The sequence below is a fragment of the Lingula anatina genome, chromosome 3 (genome assembly GCF_051362555.1).
Source record: "Lingula anatina isolate TDL-2025a chromosome 3, LinAna3.0, whole genome shotgun sequence".
NCBI lineage: Eukaryota > Metazoa > Brachiopoda > Lingulata > Lingulida > Lingulidae > Lingula > Lingula anatina.
This window is the reverse complement of record NC_141769.1, coordinates 28,494,568-28,516,705: the sequence shown is the minus strand read 5'-3', so window position 1 is coordinate 28,516,705 and position 22,138 is coordinate 28,494,568. Positions and strand designations below refer to the sequence as shown.

At 36.7% G+C, this 22,138-nt stretch overlaps 3 protein-coding genes, 2 long non-coding RNA genes and 1 other non-coding gene across 10 annotated transcripts in view; 4 read left to right on the top strand and 2 right to left on the bottom strand.

Annotated features, from left to right (window-relative positions):
- Window positions 1-10,222, bottom strand: part of LOC106174963 (TNF receptor-associated factor 2) — a 41,329-nt gene extending 31,107 nt beyond the window's left edge. Inside the window, exons 1-2 of one of the 3 annotated variants that reach the window (XM_087007362.1) lie at window positions 10,157-10,222; window positions 9,080-9,712 (exon numbers count right to left, since the gene is read on the bottom strand). In XM_087007362.1, coding sequence (XP_086863488.1) covers window positions 9,080-9,682 — 603 coding nt within the window. In that variant the 5' untranslated portion in view covers window positions 9,683-9,712; window positions 10,157-10,222. The other 2 variants (XM_087007363.1, XM_087007361.1) reach the window with 2 other exon arrangements.
- LOC147763172 (uncharacterized) lies at window positions 4,335-7,261 on the top strand. 3 transcript variants are annotated; one of them, XR_015333306.1, is made up of 4 exons: window positions 4,335-4,599; window positions 6,014-6,106; window positions 6,216-6,289; window positions 6,515-7,261. It is a non-coding gene; the product is annotated as an uncharacterized LOC147763172 (long non-coding RNA). The 3 variants fall into 3 exon arrangements; XR_015333305.1 differs by lacking the exon at window positions 6,515-7,261 and having other exon boundaries at window positions 4,336-4,599; window positions 6,216-6,502; XR_015333304.1 differs by lacking the exon at window positions 6,216-6,289 and having other exon boundaries at window positions 4,337-4,599.
- Window positions 10,223-10,259: 37 nt separating the features above from the next.
- Window positions 10,260-14,142, top strand: LOC147763171 (uncharacterized). The gene is made up of 2 exons (XR_015333303.1): window positions 10,260-10,520; window positions 13,238-14,142. It is a non-coding gene; the product is annotated as an uncharacterized LOC147763171 (long non-coding RNA).
- A 2,455-nt stretch (window positions 14,143-16,597) lies between these two features.
- Window positions 16,598-16,679, top strand: Trnas-aga (transfer RNA serine (anticodon AGA)). The gene has a single exon. It is a non-coding gene; the product is annotated as a tRNA-Ser (tRNA).
- Window positions 16,680-17,328: 649 nt separating this feature from the next.
- On the top strand, window positions 17,329-20,206 carry LOC106171096 (B-cell lymphoma/leukemia 10-like). The gene is made up of 3 exons (XM_013551234.2): window positions 17,329-17,479; window positions 17,938-18,217; window positions 18,788-20,206. Exons 1-3 carry the CDS (start codon window positions 17,390-17,392, stop codon window positions 18,835-18,837), a joined length of 420 nt encoding a protein of 139 aa, XP_013406688.2. The 5' UTR covers window positions 17,329-17,389; the 3' UTR covers window positions 18,838-20,206.
- Window positions 20,038-22,132, bottom strand: LOC106171097 (microtubule nucleation factor SSNA1). The gene is made up of 3 exons (XM_013551235.3): window positions 21,943-22,132; window positions 21,122-21,321; window positions 20,038-20,572 (listed from the first exon to the last, which is right to left on the bottom strand). The coding sequence occupies exons 1-3, from the start codon at window positions 21,992-21,994 to the stop codon at window positions 20,459-20,461; spliced, it is 366 nt and encodes a 121-aa protein (XP_013406689.1). The 5' UTR covers window positions 21,995-22,132; the 3' UTR covers window positions 20,038-20,458.
- Window positions 22,133-22,138: the final 6 nt, after the last annotated feature.

The window sequence follows — 22,138 nt, the reverse complement described above, 5'->3', positions numbered from 1 at the left end:
ATCAAGAACGGGCTGGCAAAACTGAAATCTAGAACCTAGGGTACAAGTAAAAGACAAATACTCAGTTGATTAATTACTTTTTACGATGTTTCATCAAAGGCATCAGAAGGTAATCAGAAGGAACCACTTTTCAGAAAATTCTAATGCACCAATTTGTGCTACCCATTGTTGTGATTAAATAGCTGTGAAGTTGACTGTTCCGACAAAAAAGTCTCAATGAAAACTACAGGGTATGTTTTAGTTTTGTACCCCCATATGCTGCTTCTACTTAATCGAGTCGTATTAGCAAATTAAAGATGCATTTTATATTGAGCAAGTTGTCATGTCAAAACATTGTCTCTAAACCCGATCAGATGACATTATATCGTTTCAAATAGCATATCAAACACCAAGGGGCATCGTTTCAATCTTCCGAAACAATGAATATTAAACATGTTTTGTCTGCTTTATAAAAATATAACCTGTTTTCGACAATCCTCGTTTGAATAATTAAATTGTGCGCGCAACTGGTATGCGTCTAACATTATGTTACGCCATTTAATCGAAATGAGGGGGAGGGAGGATTAAATAGGCCAATTTACGACCAGAAATTTGAAAAGGTGCAGTTTTAAAACTTTATTTTGGCATGTAAACTTTATGTGAATGGTAGTAATGATGTATATGCATAACAGGAAACCTATGCTCGCTTCATATGTAATTTTAAGTGGAGAGTACTCGTAAATCCTTTCTTTCATTCTATTTATTGTTTTGTGGATACACTTGATGCAGGGCCATGGGCGAGAACTTTATCTTCTTCTTTATCAAGTATCAATCTTTTCCTTTCCACTAGTCCATCAGCATTCTCTTACCCTGCACATTAGCGTCTAGATGAGTATCACAGGCTAATCTGCTCGTGCATGCATATTGTGGGCTTTCCACAGCCGCGCTCCCCCCTCCCACAAACACACACACAAACACAGAGAGAGAGAGAGAGAGAGAGAGAGAGTGTGTGTGTGTGTGTAAGGGAGAGAGAATAGGTTTTTAATATTTTGCGAAATCAATGGAATTTGGATGCTAGCAACAAATACTGAAACATATCTAAAACAACCGTCCCTATTTTGTTACAACTTGCGTAGACTGTTCCTTTCACAAGCCATCATTCTGGGTAAGCTGATGTTAGTTCTTAAATTTTTGTTGTGGACCATTGTTCCCAGTACCATTTTCGGCTACATAATGTTTAGCTAAATTGATTTATTTTCGTGACAATGCCGAATATATGCAAATATAATACATAATGCATATATATGTGTAACGGCCCAGCCCTATGGGCTTACAAAGTCACCGCTTTTAACAATTAAATGTATAAAATCTATATGGTACGTTGGTCCACGTTTTGCTAAAAATGAAACAAAAAGCCGTTAGCTTAAATTATATAAATCACGCGCATAGCAAAGCTACAAGTAGTTTTATCTTTTTGTTAACAAGGAGTGCCCTAATTTAGCCATTACAGTGTACCTGCGACTGCTTAACGTATGTCATATCCCTAATCTTTACATGACTTACAAACTTGTTCTGTTAAGCTGCCAAAAAGTCTACTAACAATGACTCATTTATTTTAATTAAAAAAACAACGAATAAAAGCATTTCAGTATCTAAAATGTATTATGCCAAAAGCTGTTTAGAACTGATGTTTTTATTGTTTCAATAAGTATACCATACACTTCAAAATAAAGTTTATCTGATCAATTCTAAAGAAAATTTCTCCTATTAGTAGGCTAACGGTGATAAGCCAAGGTTTCATCTTTGATCTTGTTTAAATACCTTAAGAAACGAAAAACGCTCCTGATGATATATTCAAAACAGTCTGCACAGTATCGGTGCATGTCCACAGTGACAGGCACTGGTCTCTGTAACACCAAACCACAGAAGCTACGGATAAATTTTCGATTTAAATCAGCTTCGGGGAACAAATCAAAGCTGTAACCAGGTGGACCTCAAACGCCATTTGCTTTTATCAAAGGGTTCGATTTTCTAACAACCTGTACATTTTATTATTGAACATTCAATCCCCCCCCCCCCCCCCCCCCCCCGGCCCTAAATGTGTAAAAGGTACTTTTAGAGTTAAAGCACTTTTATTGTCATTCATATATTTGGCTGAAATGATACCCCTCATTTATTTTCTTTTCCTTATTAGCGGGTAAAATCCTTGACTTACCACAAAACTTGATTTAAAAAAATTTTCACGTCACTCACGTCTTATACCCCCATGTACCTCCAGCCTAATACATCATTCGAAGTCACAACTTCCGGCACAATCGATCTTTTTCGAAATCCTTTCTTCCTACAGACCCCGGTGTACAATAAGTTTGTAACAGACTATTCGCGCACCCTGTGGTCAGAGAGTACTGTCAGCGCCTGACAAGTCCGATAAGCACTATATATACTGATAGATCCTTGGGTAATGTGAGGACAGGTCAAAACATTTTTCTTGTATATGCACATACACATAAAGCAAAAGTAAATGAAACTGTGTAGAATTAAGGACGTGGATATCTAAGTCCTCGGTATAATCTAGGACTTGTTTAATGGGCCCTAACACCCCATTTCCATAGATTAGATCGACCTACTTTAGATCGACCTAACTCCCTGGGGGTTCACGCTAAATAGCTGTCAGCCGGGCGGACACGAAAGTTAGTTACCCCCTTACAGCTTGTAGTAGGCGGGACGGACATTTAAGTTGGATTATCTGAAAGTAATCTAGTGAGACTCCCCGCGGGGATAGATCGATCTAAAATCTATGGGAATAGAGCCTAAGTCTTAGGTAGGATTCATGTGCATGTACCCTCATATATCGACTTGATCAGTGTTCTAAACTGGCATAGATTATGATGTAAATAAAAATATATTATAACTTTAGGGAGTTTTTATAGCTATGCCTGCAAATAGAGCAAAGTTTTGCTATTAATTCACACTTTTCTTTGTAATTTATCCTTAAAAAATGCAGATATTTTCCCAAAAGGTCAACAAAACATTAAAGGGCAGACTTTTTCCTATAATCTGTATGAAATCTAGATAATTAAAATAACACACTAACAAATGGAGCCCACCTTTAATTTAACATTCCTTTAGTAAATGTTACTAAATCAATCTACAGTACATGTACATGCCTTTTCTTTAAACATGAAACATCTTTAAAAGTATCATCCTCAGATGTATTTTACAAATCACAGGTAATGAAATACAACTATATCTCATTTGCCACACCTGTAAGTATCATAATATGTGCCTTGATCCTTGGACATAATAACGAATTATTATGTCCAAGCTTGATCTAAGACATCACCTGCACATGCCATACAAACAAACTGGCAGCTTGGCCAATTAACTTGGTCAATTAACTTGTCCATTATGCTGTTAACAATGCAAAGACACCATAAAGAATGGGCCCAGCCAGGGCGTAATTAACATGGGGTCTGGGCTTTTTGTGCATAGGACTAGATTTGGTCCGAGCTTTTGACATATAGGCCTACACGGGGCAGAAAAGTAGGTCACGTACGTAGGTTAAATTTCTGACCAAAAATTTAAAGATAGGAGCAGTCTAAAGGTAGCTCTTTTATGGCTGATCGGGTGATTTATTCAGTTTATTCCTTGGCATGTCGACTTTTTTTAGTCGTATAAGAAACTAGTAGAAGTGGTTTATATGTGTTAGGCCACACTTTTTTATTTTTATGGATGACATCCTCTGGGGACCCCGAAATCGGTGCGAGAGGGCGTAAAAAAAAAAAAAAAAAAAAAAAAAAAAAAACAGTCCAAAAAAAAAAAATGTTGCTTAAGTAAAGGAATGCTGTCAGTACACAGCTGGAAACAAAAACTAACCACAGAAACACGTATCAAACTAACAATATGTCTTTATCCATGCTCTCAAAATATTAAAGCATTGTGAATACTTCGTAGAAAGGTAAAAAAAGTCATGAATAAATGGGCCCGTAGCCAGGGGGTTCGAAAGAACCACCCCTTTTGCTGGGAAAAGGTTGATCTAGATACATTAAGTTTTTATGGAAAATGGTCCACTTTTTCAAATTTTGAAATTGATGGCTACGGGCCTGATAGACATGCTGCATATATTACCCAATCTATTTTAAATAAGGTAATTGCATGCATTTTGTTGGTATAACAATCAATAAAACAAATATCAAACAAACAGCATGTCTTTATTTGTACTCTCAGAATATTAAAGCATTATGAACACTACACAGAAATGTTACAAAATGATGCAAAGATATGCTTAATACTACCAAACCTATAAAAGGTCATTTCGGTCGATGCCATTTGGTCTACTTCGACTCACACCAAGGAGTTATAACAGAAGATTACACGCGTGGGGGCGGAGCCCGTATTACGGTCTCTCATTGGTCGGAATGAATAGAACCCAGAGAACAATGGATGCCTATCTCTGTTACGCTTAATTGCTACTCTCGTTTAAATCTCGTTTGTTAGTATCTGTGCCTTCGTCTGTTGATTTTTGAGGACAGAAACAGAAACGGAGTCCCAAGTTTCTAAAAAATGAGAGAAATACAGAATTTATATGATATTACGTTGGACAAGGTTTTCAAAAAACAGGTAAGTGCTTTTAAATGCATAACTACACGAAATATGAAGATAAATTGCAACTTTTATGTCGTAGGGTCTCACTGTGTAAGTGTCCAGCTACACGTTGATCTCGCGAGGTGGTGTGTGGAGAATAAATATTGCACGAAAAATATTTCCCACTCATAACAAGTGCCTATAAATATAGTATCAGATGAAGAAAGTTTGGTCTTTATACAGTTGCAATTGTTAATTAATTTGTGGCAATAGCAAAGAATAAAACTTAGGTGCACTTTCAGTAGCCGAATAACAAGCAGATGCTTAAGCCGCCATCTTGTTAATATTTCGAAAAAAAATTACTCCAAAAGACATTTTCGTCCTACTTTTTGAAACTTGTGTCACATGACAGTCATAAAATTTATCTAATTGTTATGTGTGCAACACACTTGCTTGAGCAGTATTGTTTTTTTTTTGCGATTTTACATGTGGTCTAGCTTGGATACGACAATTGACAATTTTCATGAGTTCCGATCAAAAAGTGTTACGCTTGTTAAGGCCAAAAGCCTTACCGCTTTTTGTACTTTTCAAATGCAAGATTATAAAAAAAAATTGGTGTGTTTAGATTCTTGAACATCTTGGTCGTGGCGTGGTATATATTGCATGGATACTGCTCCAATATTTCTTGAAAAAAATAACCTGATTTGTTCAGAATACCAATTTTTTACTCTAGTGTTATGGGTAAATGTACCATTTTGGCCTTTACCTTTTTCATGTTTAAATCTAAAAAGACTTATCATGACAGTTGGTCATCATTTTTCTTCTCACCATGGTGGGTGGCTTTGGAGTGGTAACTTTGTTGTTAAAGTAAAGTGCTCAGTTTTTGTGACTGGAAAATTTTGCCTCCACCCAGCATTTTCCATCATGGCGGTCTAACAGGAAGTTTGACTTCACAGTGTCTTTGGTATAGTTATTTTTAACTTATTTAGTCTTCTTTTTACATATATATGTTTTAATTCATATTAAACCTTTGAAAAGAACACACATGAATCCTGGTGCTTCTTAATTTAAAGTCTTAAGGTTTTAAGTTCACCTAGGCTCCACCAATTACTTTACCTGTTATCTCACTACACATCTCTCTTTGAGTCAAGGTGTGTAAGACACACCTTATTGTGTAAGACACCTCTATAATTAAGGGGTACTTGCTTCTCTACTTAAATTATACTTCACTACTTTGGCATGTTAGGTGGCAAGCTTGGATGTTTCAGTTCATTTTAAGAAAGAAGCTTTGCCTTGGTGGTTACAAAAGAATAGAACTCTATTAAGGTTTATTCATTACTTGAAATTAAATATTTCATCTTGTAGTGTTCAAACAGAAATTCTCTCAAAATTGATAATGAATTTGACATGCATATCTTAACACTACTCAAGTTTTTTTTTTCTATTATAGATATGGGAGAAGGCTGCATTGAAAATATGAATTATGGTCAGGCTGGAAAAAATTAAAATATGTCAATGAAAAAAGGAGGTCAGTGTGTCTGGGGTAAGTTACTTTTGTCATAATGCCTAAGATGCATTAAACATTCACTAACAACAGTACCCTTTTTAATTTTTTTTTCAAAATACAACAACCTTGGGCATTTTCCTTTTAGCAACCAGCCTCTCTGAAATCCCCTTTTTGTCCTGTCAGAAGAGTAGGAACCAGGGCGGATTTAAATAATTTCTTGTAATAAGTACAATTTCTTTCAATTTCTTGGGGTTATTAGCTTGTGATCATGAATCTTGATGTTCTATATAAATTTAGTTGTAAATTGTTCATTTATGTGGTGAACATTATTTCAGTCAAGTCATAACAAGACACATTAAACTTCGCTGCGTAATTCCATAATGTCTACATGGATACTAGTAGTTCATAATGCTATTATTATGTTTTTTTTTTTCTAACCTACAGGTTTCTCTCTTTTCTGAGTGGCATGGCATTAGCAAGGCAGAAGAAAAGGCCCTGAAGAAATTCTCACTTGAGTTGTCCTTATTGGAGAAGAAACTGGATAGGACTGGCCAACAGAGATTGCATTAAATTAATAGTGCTCCTTTATGACATTTTAAAATATTTTCAGTCACCTAACTGACTCTATACATTGCAAAAGTGGACATAAATTTTATGTTACTGTTACGTGGAAAAAAATTCAAAACCTATATATAAATTGTTGAGTGCCATGGTATAACAGTCTACCTGATTGCCAGTGAAATTTCTGTTTCAGTGAAATTTCTTTAAAGCAGTCACTTACTGCTTACTTACCAGTTAATTTTTTCAGCTGTTACATTTTATAAATGTTCTTACTAAGTGTTGTCTTGATCTTTAATAACCTTTTGAAAATCCCATGTTTTTTATCCTATTTGTAAGAATTGACCACTTTATCTTCTAGGATTTTTTTTTTTTCATTCGGCCCATTAGATTCTCAGACCTTGCTGGCCTGTAAGTGGAATAGTATCTGGCACAGACTGGTATCAGCAAGTCAGATAAAAAAAGAATATAATTATTTATATTTTTCACGATTGAAAAAAATGCCATCATAGACTGCATAAAACTGGAAAACTGTAGCAACTTAATCATTCTTATGACTTCATTTATTACTGCTTATGTGTAAAATTTTTGTTTTTGTTCTTCTATTGATATAATAAAATGGTTTTACTCACAGATGCTACTTTCAATGAGTATAGAGTGCTTGAGTATAGAGTTGACTTAAAAGATATTTTAAGTTAATATAGTAAATAATAGTTTGAAATTCAATATTCTCATCTTTATTTGTTTCACTTTAAAGAGCTCAGTGAATACTAAAATTTCTGATATATTTTGTACATAAATATATTTATGAATGAATAAAAATTATTCTTAATGTATAGCACTGTGCACTTGTTTACCGACAAATATGAACAGTGTTAGTACGTGTCAAATAATCCTGAAAAAAAGGGAAATTTCCAAGATAAAGAAATTTATAACGAGTATTCAGTAAACTGACGTGTCGTGGCATTGCCTCAACCTTGGATTAAAATTTTAATTAAATGCATTATAATATTAAAATTATACCGAGTGAGAGAAAAAATACTTTAAGAAATTTAAAACCAGACACAAAGCGTAGGCACTGTCACAATGTATATGTTTATGGGACCCAAGGGCAGGAGGGTCCAAACGTTAATGTATTAATATTATGTCCTTTGGCAGTGAGGACAGACGTTCACTTGAATGTCATTTTCACAAACCACAGTTGGGACGTTTTCTTTTGACTTCTCCTTGGTGATTTTTCACCGGGTTGTGCCATAAAAAAGCCATCTATCACCGACTAAAAAAAGCTCATGGCGACCATCCTCAGTCACCACCTTATAATCGCTTTCTATGATATCGTTCCCTTCCAGCACATCGTCCAAATAATTACCTAGCTGTGAAAAAAATCGTCAGCATACAGCGGCGCTTTGACATTACTGATCTCGAATTCTAACGCGAAATAACGCATATGAAATTTATCTCCAAGCTGAGGAGAGCGACGCAGACGAAATTTACCTTGAGACTGGAGGCCCCCCGTAGCTAGCTCCGCCCACCGTAACAGACATCGGACAATAGAAAGGCTTGCGTGTAATCTCTTTCTGTTATAACTCCTTGCTCACACGAAGCAGCCAAACTGTCGGGTGGCCTGACCGACCAACAACCCACCAAATACCTCGACGCCCTGTAGACCCTTTTTTCGCTACAAAAAAACCTGGTGTGCTGCTTTGGACCTAAGATCTAATAAACGGAAAGATTGGACAGCGGCATTTTCCTTTTGACCAGACGTTCGCACGGGTAAACATTGCTCTATTGTTCCCCTTAAGTTGTTTTGATAGCCGGGCTTAATTTTAATCCCCATTGTCAGCACTAGATCATATACGGCAGCGGGACGGAAGTGAGTATTCCAACATGGCGGCCCCCAGCGCCGCCGCAATCGGCAATCCTCGGCTCATGGTATATTAGATCTGAGATTTGGACAGAATGTCACTGAAATTTTCCGGGCGATAATTGCTGGCCGCTAATTGTAAAAAAAGTGGATATCTCCATGCCCAATATCAATTGCATAACAATCCAAAACGACGGCCCCGTTCTCTTTATATAATAATATATGATATAATTAATTGTCCTGTAATTTGAAAGTAATCCTAGAGATGAATTTGATGGCACAGCGGCCATATTTCCACGTGGCAGTAATACGCATGCGCAGAAAGCTCATTTTCCTGCAAATTCAATAACGACGTTTGCGACAACCGACTTCGATGGGGGGGGGGGGGGGGGGGGGATTATTTATTTATTTATTTATTTTGGAGAATGGACGAAAATCGGTGGGCGGGCAGGATGTCATCTATAAAAATAAAAAAGTGTGGCCTTACTGGAAAGTCACGCTCCAACGATGTACCTTTCATGTTGACATGATGATAATTCATTTTAAAATATGTTTAAAAGCAAATTCGTTAAAGGTAAAAGCCCTACTTCAATTTCATGGGCAGCTTCAACAAAACTCCATTGATCTTCGTGGTTTTCTTCTTGGTCCATCTCCGTCCAACCAAGGCCCACATCATCTTCTACACCCGTCACTGAATAAGGCTTTCCATCGCTGTCATCTGTTTCATTAAAGGTCACTATTATATCTTTGGACGCCAAGTTCTTGGATTCAGTCGCCCTCTGCTCCACCCCATGGTGGCCGTGACACATGGCCAAAATAATCCAGATGGCACCAGATGTGCGACCAATTAACACTTTCTTCACCAACTGATCTATAAATGCTGTCCGAGGCATCTCTTCTGATCCAACACTGACCACTTCATCTCTGCAGTCGTGTCCGTTCACAATGATCACCGTGCCCCTTTGTCTCTCAGATTGTCTCGAATGTACTTCAACAATGTCGGATAAATTTTGATGAAGTTCTCTTAAATTGTTTATACTTGTGCATCTGGTTGTATGTTCCGTCTCCGATCTCAGGATCGCATCAGCATACCGTCTAACGCGGCACCTGTTGACACTACTAAGAGCATTGGAGACGTTGGCTGTTATCGTCGCTACAGTTGCTGATACAAAACTGTTCATACGTTTCATTAGAGAGCTTATGAATAATGTTTCTTCTCCCTGCAACATAGCCATGATTATTTTTTGTTTTCAAAAAAGATAATGATGGAAAGTCCCTAAATTAAATAAAGCCCATGGAGTTCCCCTATTCAGCATATTCATGAATATATTACCCTATTTTTCCGATTTTTTACCAAGAAAATACATTTGAGAACATTCTTATATGTAAAATGACATTATATTTTTCAATATCACATGAGTACTATGAACAGTAGTGTTTTCAAAGCATATCATAAATATCATTACTTAAAACATGAAACCGAATCAAGACCGTCTCAAACTGCATTTACCCCAAAAAAAATCCCCTGAACTATTTTAGTACTGCGTACCGGTAGGCCTACTTCTTTGCACAGACGAAAGTGTGCATCCTGCTTTTTTCACGACGCCACCTATTAAACCAAATAAACCAAATAAATTATCAAAGGAGTGAAACTGTAAACTTACATTAGTTTGATTATTTAATCGTCAGTGGAACACATTTTGTGCTGATGACGTTAAGGCATAGACCACGTGACCTACATGCACACGGTACCACGAGGTCTTTGTTTACATCTACCACGGACTGCTCACGTTAAAGCTGGGGTCAGGTTAACACGGTGACAAAAGACCACAATTACTGAACTAGCCACTGCGCGGGGTACTTAACAGACGGGGCACTATTTCTAGTGTAGTTAACCAAGGCTATAACATGAAGAAAGAGAAGGAGACGCTGTTCTATGTACACGTAGAGGACACGGACTCGGGGGTAAAGGAGACGTTTACGTATAACGTAAAACCCGAGAAGAAAGAGAAGAGATGGAGAGTTAGGGTGAGTCGAGGCGGGCATATCATATCGCATCACAAGGTTCACCTGTATGTTAGGGCTTGGGTCTGTTGTTGTATACTATGGCTGGCCAAATGAGCATTCAGAGAGAAATGGGCCTAGTCAACGGGGCCTGAGACATTCGTGTTACGCTAAAATATTATGAAATATGAACGTTACAAAAATAGGCACATCTCACCCCATCTCATATGGTATTTCTAATATCAACTGCCAAATAGAAGGAAGTTTCGTTCAATTTTTTTTCAAAAAGATGCCAAAATGATTGTTGGAAGTTCAGAACACAAATCATATGCATATGATGAATTGAAAGGTGGCAATTTTTCATTGTGTGACGTATATAAGGCCTACTGTTTTTCTACAAGATCGCGCATTTTGCGAGCGTGACATTGAATCCATTCTCATGCCACCACTGTCTAATCAACGTTAGTAGATGTAACAGAAAATAGTTTGGTCTCGTTTAGCGTAAGTGGAAAATAATGTGGTATCTGGAGTTTTCAAACCGGCCCCAGAGAAAGTGAATATAAAATGACTGAAGACTCAGTAATTAATTATTTCATCCCCAGGCACATAGATAACATGAGGGCTGAATGCAGAGGTAGACACAATCTTAGAAAGATAACAGCGATATACATGTTTTATGCATGTGTTTTTGATGTAATTTTACAGACTACAGCCATAATTAAAAGAACCTATTGAGGACTTTATAAATCATTCAGCGCCGCAAACCCCAATGCAGTCAAACTTTTATCTGTTTTGCCCACATTTTTATCTGGTGGGAATTTGAAATAGAATACAGTGTCTGGCCTACAGATTAAAACACTGCAACTGCATATACATTTCTTCAAAATTGTCCTAAGCATGATTTGAATTTTAAATTCAAAGTTGAGAGGCAATACTTGGTACTATCGCGATGACACAGAAAAATGGACAACGGTTCTCAAGGACGCATCATCACGATTTAAAATCCTGTTAGCCAAAATGCAAAATAAAATGGCCCATACTGAGGTAACTACATAGGTATATGTGGACTCCCGTGCACACAGGTGTCTTTATATGGTCCATTATCACGAGCTGAACTTTAACAAGCCTTTACCCGTCCAGTCACTATAATTTATATACGCAACAATAGGGCAGTATGCCGGTTGTGTGTTTATTCAAGCCTCCAATACGTGAATGAGTCTGGTTTCACAATTATAGATATTGATCAGAAATGTACGGGTCGCTTGACAGACATTTTAGCTGGAAGACTGCGTTTTATTTCCTGCAGGATTAGAATTCGCATCAGGGATACACATGACCCTTTGTTTACCTACGGGATCTTGTTGATCATAAACTTCTGTGGAATATGAGTATGTTTAGGATTTTAACTATGTGATTATTATATTGCTACATCATGGGCCAAGTTTGCCTTAGTATCTGCCCACTCCTTCTTAGAATTAATATTTCTTTCTAAATTTATTTAGAAAGGAAAAAAAAATAACAACCAGGGTTTGGAGAATGGGGGATACGCGTTGTGCAGATATATTTTTCGTGCCTTGACTTGGGCGTAGACAAATGCAAATTAATACCTCTAGAAGTTAAAGTCAACTTGAGGTATGATTTTGCATTTGTTTACGCTCACGCTTCTTATGAATTGAGATAGATAAGATACTTTATTCTCGCCCGGGGCTTGGTGATTGCATCTGCCTTTTGCATGTAATGTTCAGTTGATCAGATTTCGATCCAATAATAATAATAATGCCTTGATACTAATACATGTATATGATAATACAACTGATATTTACGGAACTAAATTATTTAGGAGCGCGCTTGGTATACTGCTGTCACGCTGCTGAGTCAGTTTTGACTGAGGGCAAATTTCATGGCTCTTTGGGCAACTATTCTAGAAAGGAACTTGTACAAAACCTGCGTTATTGTTGTAAGAAGAAACCCAAAGTAAACCGACTGTATTGGTGGTGTTTTGAACAATGTTTGCTCTTATTCGCACCCCATGTCTTTGACGCAGGTTAAACGTAAACAACGTATGATTATGGCATTTTTGGTTTGGTTTGTTTACAAATTTATTTACCTATTTAACCCGGTGTGTTTATTAAGCCATTATTGTTGATGCACAAAATAGATTTATCGGCAGGTGCCATATGCTTTGTCTTCACCTCTTTCAGAGTGTTTTGAAATAAGGGACGGTGACCCCTTTTTCTCCCTAGCTTGTAATGCTGCTGGCGGCCAAATGATTTCCCTGTTGGACTCTCATTTTATATGGTTTTTAGACGAAATCCATTTCAAATTAAGTTATATCAGAATCCTACACAGAGGCTTTTATCCATTACGTCAAAAGCAGCTCTTACAAGTACAGTTGGGAGGGGGGGGGGGCAACTCTTTAGAAGGGGATATGTCCACAGGTCCTATCAAATTTAGATGTAAACGACCAAATAGATTTTCCTCCCTGTCCCTGTGCCCTTGCAGAAAAGCTAGTTAGATATAGGCCTATCACATCTACCTTGGTCTGGTTAGATATAGGCCTATCACATCTACCTTGGTCTTTTTTAATATGGTAAACTGATGATGTTTGCTTATTTTCAACATCGCTGTAAGTACAGACATGATTTCAAAGAGAACATTTTAGAAAAAAATATGAATTGAATCTTGTCGTAAAACTATATTATAAACCATAAAGTATTTAATAAAATCAATCTTATTTTCAGATGAGGAACGCCGCCAAAGCCGTAAGACGCGGTGCCTCCAGAGCCGCGCGCGTCTTCTCCATGCCGGCTGAAGCAGACGGTCAGGTTGTCACCACCACAATGCTGTACCTATGAGAAAGAGGGAGTGCTCCGACATACGGACGTTATATGACAGAACATTTATGTAAAAAGTGGTCTCAGGCGACTCCAGGTGATATAAAGTTACTTCATACTGACAGGAGACTTATATGAGACAGTTGGGCTTTCTTAAGAGAAAAGAGCACCGGCGTGCGAGTTTCGCTGAAGGTGGAAAGAGTAGCAATGGAAATGGGAGGTTTCCACATCCGATGATCAACTACTGTTCCTACCAACCCCATCGGCTTCTGTTCCGATGATCCAGGTGTCATTAGGCCGAGGTATGGCAGACAGGAAGGCAATGTGGACATCTGTGACAGTAACCACAGTGCCACACACGCTACAAAGTGCACAGCCCGCGTCGACGTGTTTGGCCGATATGTCGCTTTTAGCTTGTTACGGGTGCCGTTACTGGTGCGAGGCATTCCTGTGACTGTAGTCAACAAATGGTGAAGTGCATTCCTTTCACAGATTGAACATTCGAGCAACATTTCAATGCATTTCTGTCGCAAATATTGTAATTTTAGTTTGTAATGAGAGAGAGAGAGAGAGAGAGAGAGAGTACGTTATTCACATGTATATTAACTGCTCAAGAAGGAAAAAATGCTACCACTACCGTCAAATGGACAGCTTGAAACTATTACATACTCCGGAAATTTTGCGTGATTTATAGCCTGTCTGTCTGTAGGCCTATGTAGACTTGTAAATTGTGCAATACTGGCAGTTATATTCAAGATAAATTTCATACTGATATGTTTTTATACAGAAGATAATTAAATTTTGATTGACAATCCCAAAGCAGTTTGTTTTGTTTATGTACTAACAGTATTAACCATAATCAAATATGATTTATCTGAAGTGAAGTTACACAAACGGACAAAGATAAGTGTAGATTAAACGGTGAACTTAAGGTTATTTGTTGCTACAAACAGCGATAAGTATATCCCGATAACTAATTTTGCGTTTTTAGGAAAGACTGATTACAGATTATTACAAGAAAATGAAATGAAAATCATTCTATTCGATAATTCATTGAGTCACTTGACGTCATATTGACGTCATATTCATACCGTTACAGATCTTCCTGACGAAGTTACAGCATAAAGCCTCTGTTTTCGGAGAACAGAAGTCCCGTGAGATATTTAGTTGGATTTAACTGAATAACAGATCGACTCTGTCGTTATAAATAAAGAATGACTTCAGATGATGTGTGATGATAATCACATTTATAAACTGGTGGACGCTACGTGATGCATGATGACCTGTTTGCAGGGTAGGCCTACAAGTCGGTGACAAGTGAGATGTGGCTCATGCCTGACCACTGAAGCCTGACGTTGCGCATCTCGTGTTACATCCCGTCACAAATCCGGTCCGAATATTATCAATGGACCATTTTTTTTTTTGTCAGGTTGAATTAATGCCGTCTTTCCTCTAAAAGTGTCGATCAATATTTCGATGAAATATATGATCTTACTTTCTTAGAATTGACGGGATATATGGCAATTTCTCCATGAATCACATGTAGGTCTATTTCAGTGGAATGAGAGGTGATACAAATATGTAATGGCCGCCGTGCGTCAGATTTACGTTTATTATTACTTAGACAAAAAAAAAAAAGTTCGAGAGAAAAGGCAAAAGTAGAGGTCTAGGCCTATATATAGGAATTCATGTTGTATCCATCCCCTTGCTGAACTGACGATGGTCTGGAAAGTTATCGATTATTCATATCTTCCTAGGTCATTTTGACATAGATTTGTAATAAAATTGATTTGGAACAGTTATAGAAGTCTGACTAATTCTCTTTACGATAATTGTATATCAGTCCACAGAGGAGCGAGCCACCCAGTGTATAGACCTACATGTAACTGTAGAAATTATGAAATGATAACAGTGAATTTATAATACATAGGGTCTATCATTTGGGTTGCGGGACCAATGGAGTTGAAATAAAGCTTCAACATTTGATGACTATTTCAGAGACATCTATATAGCTAGGCCTTTATCAACAGCAACGAAAATGGAATGGTTTTGATCGAGAAATATGAACTTTTACTTTAAATGTAATCGGTAGTTTATGAAGGTACGTGGACTGAAGGAAAGCGGAGTAGAATGTTATTGATTTTTTACTCAGAACAGAGGGAGAGATAGAGAGAAATCAAACGCTCATTAGATTATCTTAAATTTAGCCTATTTTTTTCTTTTTCTGAAATGTGTAGGCCTACTTCTAAAAGTAGCAACTGTCCTTAAAGCTTATCGTGTGGTACGAAATCAAATTAATCGTGAATTACCCCAGAAAATCCAAAAATGTAGAAAAACGTTACATGTATTTTTTTTTCTTGTGGAACAACGAGTAGAGAAAGAGAGAGAGATAGAGAGATAGAGGAAGGAGGCAGGAGAAAGACTGTGGTGTACACAAAAGTTAGAAAACCAAATAACCTCAGTTTTTGCTGCATTTAACGGAATCTTATATATCGTCTCAGGGGCGGATTCAGGGGGGGGTCAAGGAGTCCCCCCCCCCCCCCCCCCCCCCGTCTTCGGTTTCTTAAAGGAACACCCTAAATTTTTGCTGGGAAAAGGTCCACTCTGGGTAAAATTTTATTTAGGTAAGCCTACATGATCGAGGATTTTATGGTAAAAGGTCCACTTAATAGAAAAAGACTCCCCTCCCCCTTTGAAATTGCTGGCTACAGACCTGCCCCCCTTTCAAGTAATCCTAGCTCCGCCCCTGCGTACGTCTCTCACAACTTGTCTGATTAATTTCACACAGATAATACAAAGATATAGGCCCCAAGCTTAGATATAAACTAAAGAGGACAGAATTATAGGCCTAAAAGGTAGAGAAGCATTTGCTATTGTTATATAGGACCATAGAAGTAGTTATCGTCTGTGTTCAGGTTGACCAAGGAAGTTTATCTAGACACATTTATTTCCTTGGGTTGACCGCCATTGGGTTGACTAACCAATCAGTTAGGTACTGTGAGAGTCGAGAGTACTATCGTATATAGAAGGACTGCGCAGTGCGTAGGCCTAAATTTAAAGCTTTTTTTTTCGAAACAATATAAACCTCAACAAATTATATTGAATTAAATACACTGAGATCACAATAGTCATAATTAACTGGACAGATTCTCAGTTTATTCATCTAAAATGATTTGTTTTCAGACACTGAGATTTTTATCAACATCCGCCCTTAAATACGCATTCTCATTCAACAGGTCAACAAATTCTCCCATGATCACTGTCTGAGCAGTCGTGGCCGAGTGGTTAAGGCGACAGACTAGAAATCTGTTGGGGTCTCCCCGCACAGGTTCGAATCCTGTCGACTGCGAATCTTTTTCAATTTTTCATCTCCCATGAATTTTCAATTCGTTTGTCGTTCTGTTTAACTCATAAAGGTACTGGTCAGATATATACTGAAAACAATTTTTTGATTATTCAATATTATAACTCTTTTTTGCTGTGAAATAAATTTTTTATCACATCGATGCTGCAGGTGCGACATCATCACATCTGCTGCAATCACTTTTTCACACAAACATTAGATCCTGTTGTCATATATTGCAGCTGGGGCGTACGTGTGTACTTTATCTTAACCCGAGTAAAACAGTAGTTTTCATTATATAAAGTCTAAGAAATGCATTTAAACGGCATTCCGTGAGCTTATTTATTCCCCTGCCGGAAATAGAGACAATGAACCATATATACCACTGCATATATACTGTAGAACCCTGGAGAAGGAAGTGACGTACAGGGGGTATCGGATTGATATAAGCGATTAAATTACCGGTTTCTTTTGATAAAATGACAATATTATTTATGAATACGAAATATTAAAACGCGCCCAGCTAACGAGACGTCCTGGATAAGGCCTTCTGCTTAAATATTAAAATATAAATATTGAGATTTGAGGTCATCAAGAACTGTGTCAGGTCGGTCAGGTTGAGCTCAGTGGCAAAAAAATGTGTAGCGGCTTCTGGCCAGTATAGTGAAAACCGTTGCACTTGGAGATTCGGAGATTCGGCAAGGACTCAACGGGGCATGCGGACCGACAGCAGACAGGTGAATGAGATGTCGAAATTCGACCCTTCTGTGTCGCTGGACAACCTGTTGTATCACGTCAAGTTACAGGTGATCTCGAAGTTCTAGTACATACAGTACATGTATATATGTTATGTCAGTGCGTTCTTGGTAACACAAAATATGTGATTGTTTCAGCCATGAGTGAAGTCTTTAATATGCATGTGCACTGTTATTATGTACAGAATGTTTTAGTGTGTACATTGATGTACTGTACGTACAGGTACAATGTACTGGTACATGTACTACAGTAGTAGTTTCAACTGAAATCACACTGTTGAATTGTAATATACACATGTATATACACTACATGTAGGATTAGTACATTCATTTGTATAGTATAAGACATGTACATGCTACTCTATATGACTTTGTAAAAGACTTAACAGAGAAAACAAAAAAAAAAATAATTAAGTGACTTTTATATCAAAATTATTCAGCAAGGTATTAAACTGATATATTCACTTGAATGTCAAATAACAGCAAAGTAACAAACTTTCATTTTTCAGATTTTGGAAGAAAGCCGCCCCTTGCTTTGTAAAAACTTGCAGCCAAAAAGGCATTACGCTTACCTACGCAGTGTGAATATGTTGTCTGAAGATGACTGTGCTGAGATCAACCATGAAGTGACACCGAGTTCACAGGCGGGGAAGTTTCTGGATATACTGCAGAAAAGAGGCCCCAGTGCTTATTACCATCTGTGCCAAGCTCTACTTAAGGAAGGTTCACAACTTTTTCTACTCAGACATTTGAATGAGGAATATGAAAGGAGGAGAGCACTTGTGATAGGTGTGAGGCCAGAAGACCATTTGAGGAATAATTAAAAATTATTATCAGTTATTAATTAACTAATATGTTATGTCAATTCTCATTATTGTTATTATTATTATTTATTTATTATATCATTGATTATCTGATTAATTAATGGATTAATATAGTCCACATACTTCTCACCTGTCCTAAAATTTGACTGAAATCTGCCCACAACTTTTTGTATAATTGTTGTAAATAGACATACAGACAAATAGTGATAATTAACTATTGATCAATCAATTCATCATAATTATTTGTAACTTGGTACCCTCCAACTAAGCAGTTTGTGAAAATTTTATCAAAATCTGCCTGCAACTCTTACGCCTTGTTGCTTATAGATAAACACACAAATAGAACCAAAAAATAACCTCCTTGGGAATGGCAAATGTATTTTTCCAAGTATGTTTTAGTTTATAACTAGATAAGTACTTTTTCATGGTAACCAGTCACACAGACATACACTGTATTGTCTTTGTGACATTTGGTCAGACCTATCAAAATTGAGCATTTATTTATGTAATTAAGATTATTATTTTCCTATTGCAGCTGAAAATCCTCACCTCTTGCCAACCAGCCTAGCAAGTGAACACAGCTGAGGATTGATGTAGCCTAAAATAATCACACATACCACCTACCTCTTGTATTATGGACTTCTACAAATGCCTGTCCAGCTTGTCAGCAGTTTCCATCTCATGCTGCCAGCACAGCTAATGCTGCAGTTGTAAACATTTTATTCCCAAAACCCTTTATTTATTTTAAAGACAGTTTTTGTAAATTGCCAGCACATGATGATCATCAAAACAGTCTGGTTTTATATTTGATACTTACTCCAGCCTGATGGCAACTTAAAACTATTTGATATCAAATTATTGTATTCAGATACATATCATTTAAAAATTTGTTCAGGGAAAATCTTATGACATTTATTATTTACAACTGAACAATTTTTATACTCTTACTACAGAGCGGACCAGTAGTATGTAAAATACCACATTGTTCATTTGTATTTTTACAGATACTGTAAACCACATTTCTTTTAACCTTATAATTTGGGCTAAGTAGGGGTTGTTACCTCTTGAATTGTAATAAAAAGTTAGAAGATTCTGATGTACAAAACTGTAGAAACTAAATTTTCATTTTCTGAAGTAATGTGAAAAGCACCAGGTCATTCCACTCTTTCATGTGGTATAGTTTAAGTTCTTTTTATGTGCATATACTAAATGTGAGTTCAGACATCCATTTTAGTTGAAACTAATTAACATAGAATTAGTTGAAACTAATTAACATAGTTGCAGAATCACATTTACTTATAAATATATAATTAATGTCTCAACTGTGACACATTTTGTTACTCTTGTTATCATGAAAATTTGTTAATGTTTGCCTGAAAGTATTTGCCTTTAATCTTCTTTATTTTTGCCTTTTGGGGTTGTATTCAAGCATTTTAAAGAGCCTCCCAGGGGATGTTTAATGTTATCCAGTTGGTGCGTAATAGCAGTTTCAAGGCAAGGTAAATGTAATACCAAAAATGCAACAATTATTTGTTTATGCATATATTTGTTGTATCTTGCACCTTTTGGGCAAAACTTTTCAAGATACTCGCTATTTAAAAAAGCCAGATTAGTTTTTCAGGAAGGTGCTAGTCATGACGGCACCTGAGCATGGCAAACTTTTTTTTCCAATTATTTACAATTTATAGTAGCTGTGGTATTGGAAGGTTTATGAAGAGTATAAACCTCCTACAACCTTCAGAATGGGTACACCTTCTATGGGATGACAGTTACAAAGACGACCTATTTTTGTATCAACAGAGAACATTTATTGGAGAACATGTAGATATCTATAATCTTTCTGCATATCATGTGAAAATGTAAGGCATTTTAATATTTGCATAAAGTATTTCACAAAAATGTTCAGATAATATAAATAAAGCCATATGGATTATGCTATACATACATATATATAATGCTGTAAAGGGTTTCTTTTTTCATGTATTCAATATGGTTGAGCCCCTGAACGTTAAGAGGCCACACATCACACATCTAGCTTGATGATTTATTGATGATTAATGTCAATATATCAGTTATATACATCTTTAAAGTGCAAAATGAAGGATTTTCTGCAGGAAAAAGTCCACTGCTTTCTGCCGTAGTTTATATGAAATGAAACTGCCTGTAATACAACTAGGTCCATCACAGATTTGTCAAATACAACAGGTCAGCGTCCCTCTATCTTCTGCCCTGATGCCCCTGGGTTCACAATATTTTTCTCCTTGTAGGACTGAGCTTCTTTCTTTAACACATTAAGCAGTGTCTGTGAACTCTCCAAAATCTGAAAAGAAATATCCAAAAGATATGAAAGCAAACTGAAGGGAAGATATAAAATTATTTTCTAAAATAAAATCAAATAGGTAAAAGATAACACAAGAAATAAAGAATTTGAAGAAGTCATTCACTTTTATAATCCTTAAATTTTGCAAAAAAAAAAAAAAAACAAAAAAAAACACACATAACCACTCTTAAAGGTCACAAAACAAAACTTTTTTTACTTCACTACAAATCATCACCTGTCCTAGGATATTTGGCAACTGTACTAAATCACCATCTGTCCAGTGACATTTATCTATGTTAAATTCAAATCAAATAAAATTACATCATATGTGAGTTCCTTATCACTAACAGTCCTGCAAATGGGGGGGGTGGGGGGGGGGGGGACTTTCTAAAAAAATGGACCTTTTTATGCTTACTAGCAGTTGGCCCAATATGAAAAATGACATAGGACTTAGTCACTTAGATCAAACTTTGATTCCACCCCAAAGTGAAGTTCTTTCTATCTCACCCCCACCTATGGGCCGGACTAATAACTATTATGGTCACCTACCTTCATGTATGCTGCTTCTGTCTCCGCGATGGTTTTATCAAATTCATTTCTAGATGCCATTTTCTTGCTTAAACTTTCATTTATTTTTGCCAGTCTTTCTGTCAAAATCCTTATGTCATGTTGAACTTTATTTTTTTCTTCCTCTTCTTCCTCCAGTGCTTTATTTAGTGCATCTCTCTTGGCACACAGATCTTCTATGCCTGGACAATGAAAATGGATATAAATACAAAGATAAAAGGGTTTAGGAGTTAATATCATTATTGTATAATTATATCAAGATAGGAGGAGTCTCTCATCCATCACACTTCAATGGCAAAGTGCAACCAACTTCCTCTAAAACTCAAAAATGAAGCTGAAATGGAGATTATCAAGTTATTTATTTTTGACCTGAAAGACATCAAACAATGTTTAATGCAATATACCAAGTAAAGTAATTCATAAGCTATGTGTCAGTGAGTTACTATGTTAGTGTCTTCAATAAATAACTAAGGCATGAGATTTATTGCTCCCTTGTAATTTGGTAATTTGTATTAATTGACCCTAATAGGACAAATGGGCCTTTTACTGTTCTGACTTCAGTCTCTACATGTAGTGGGTCTAGTGTAATACACAACTTCAAGTTTTCTACTTTAGATGGGTAATTCCATAGGGTTAATGTCCAACAACACAGACTGTAATTGGATAAATACCAAATTATGTTTGTAAACATGTGATAAACAGTAACAATACCAAAGAATATGAAATGTTATCTCTCGACGAAAAACCAAAAATACCGCCTACTTTTCGACTTGGCAACGAGAACAACACACAAAACAACTTACATTTAACCAACTCGTTGTTATAACTCTGTAATGCAGCGCCTTGTTGTGACATTTTGTCGGCGAAGTCTCTCAAGTTGGTTTTTGAACAACGAATATGCTATAAATTCCTTAAAAAATTGAATGTCTCGGTCTCTTTAGTTAATCTGTCGCTGTCAGTTGTGTGTAGACGTCATCAAACTCTGCTAATCGTTACGTC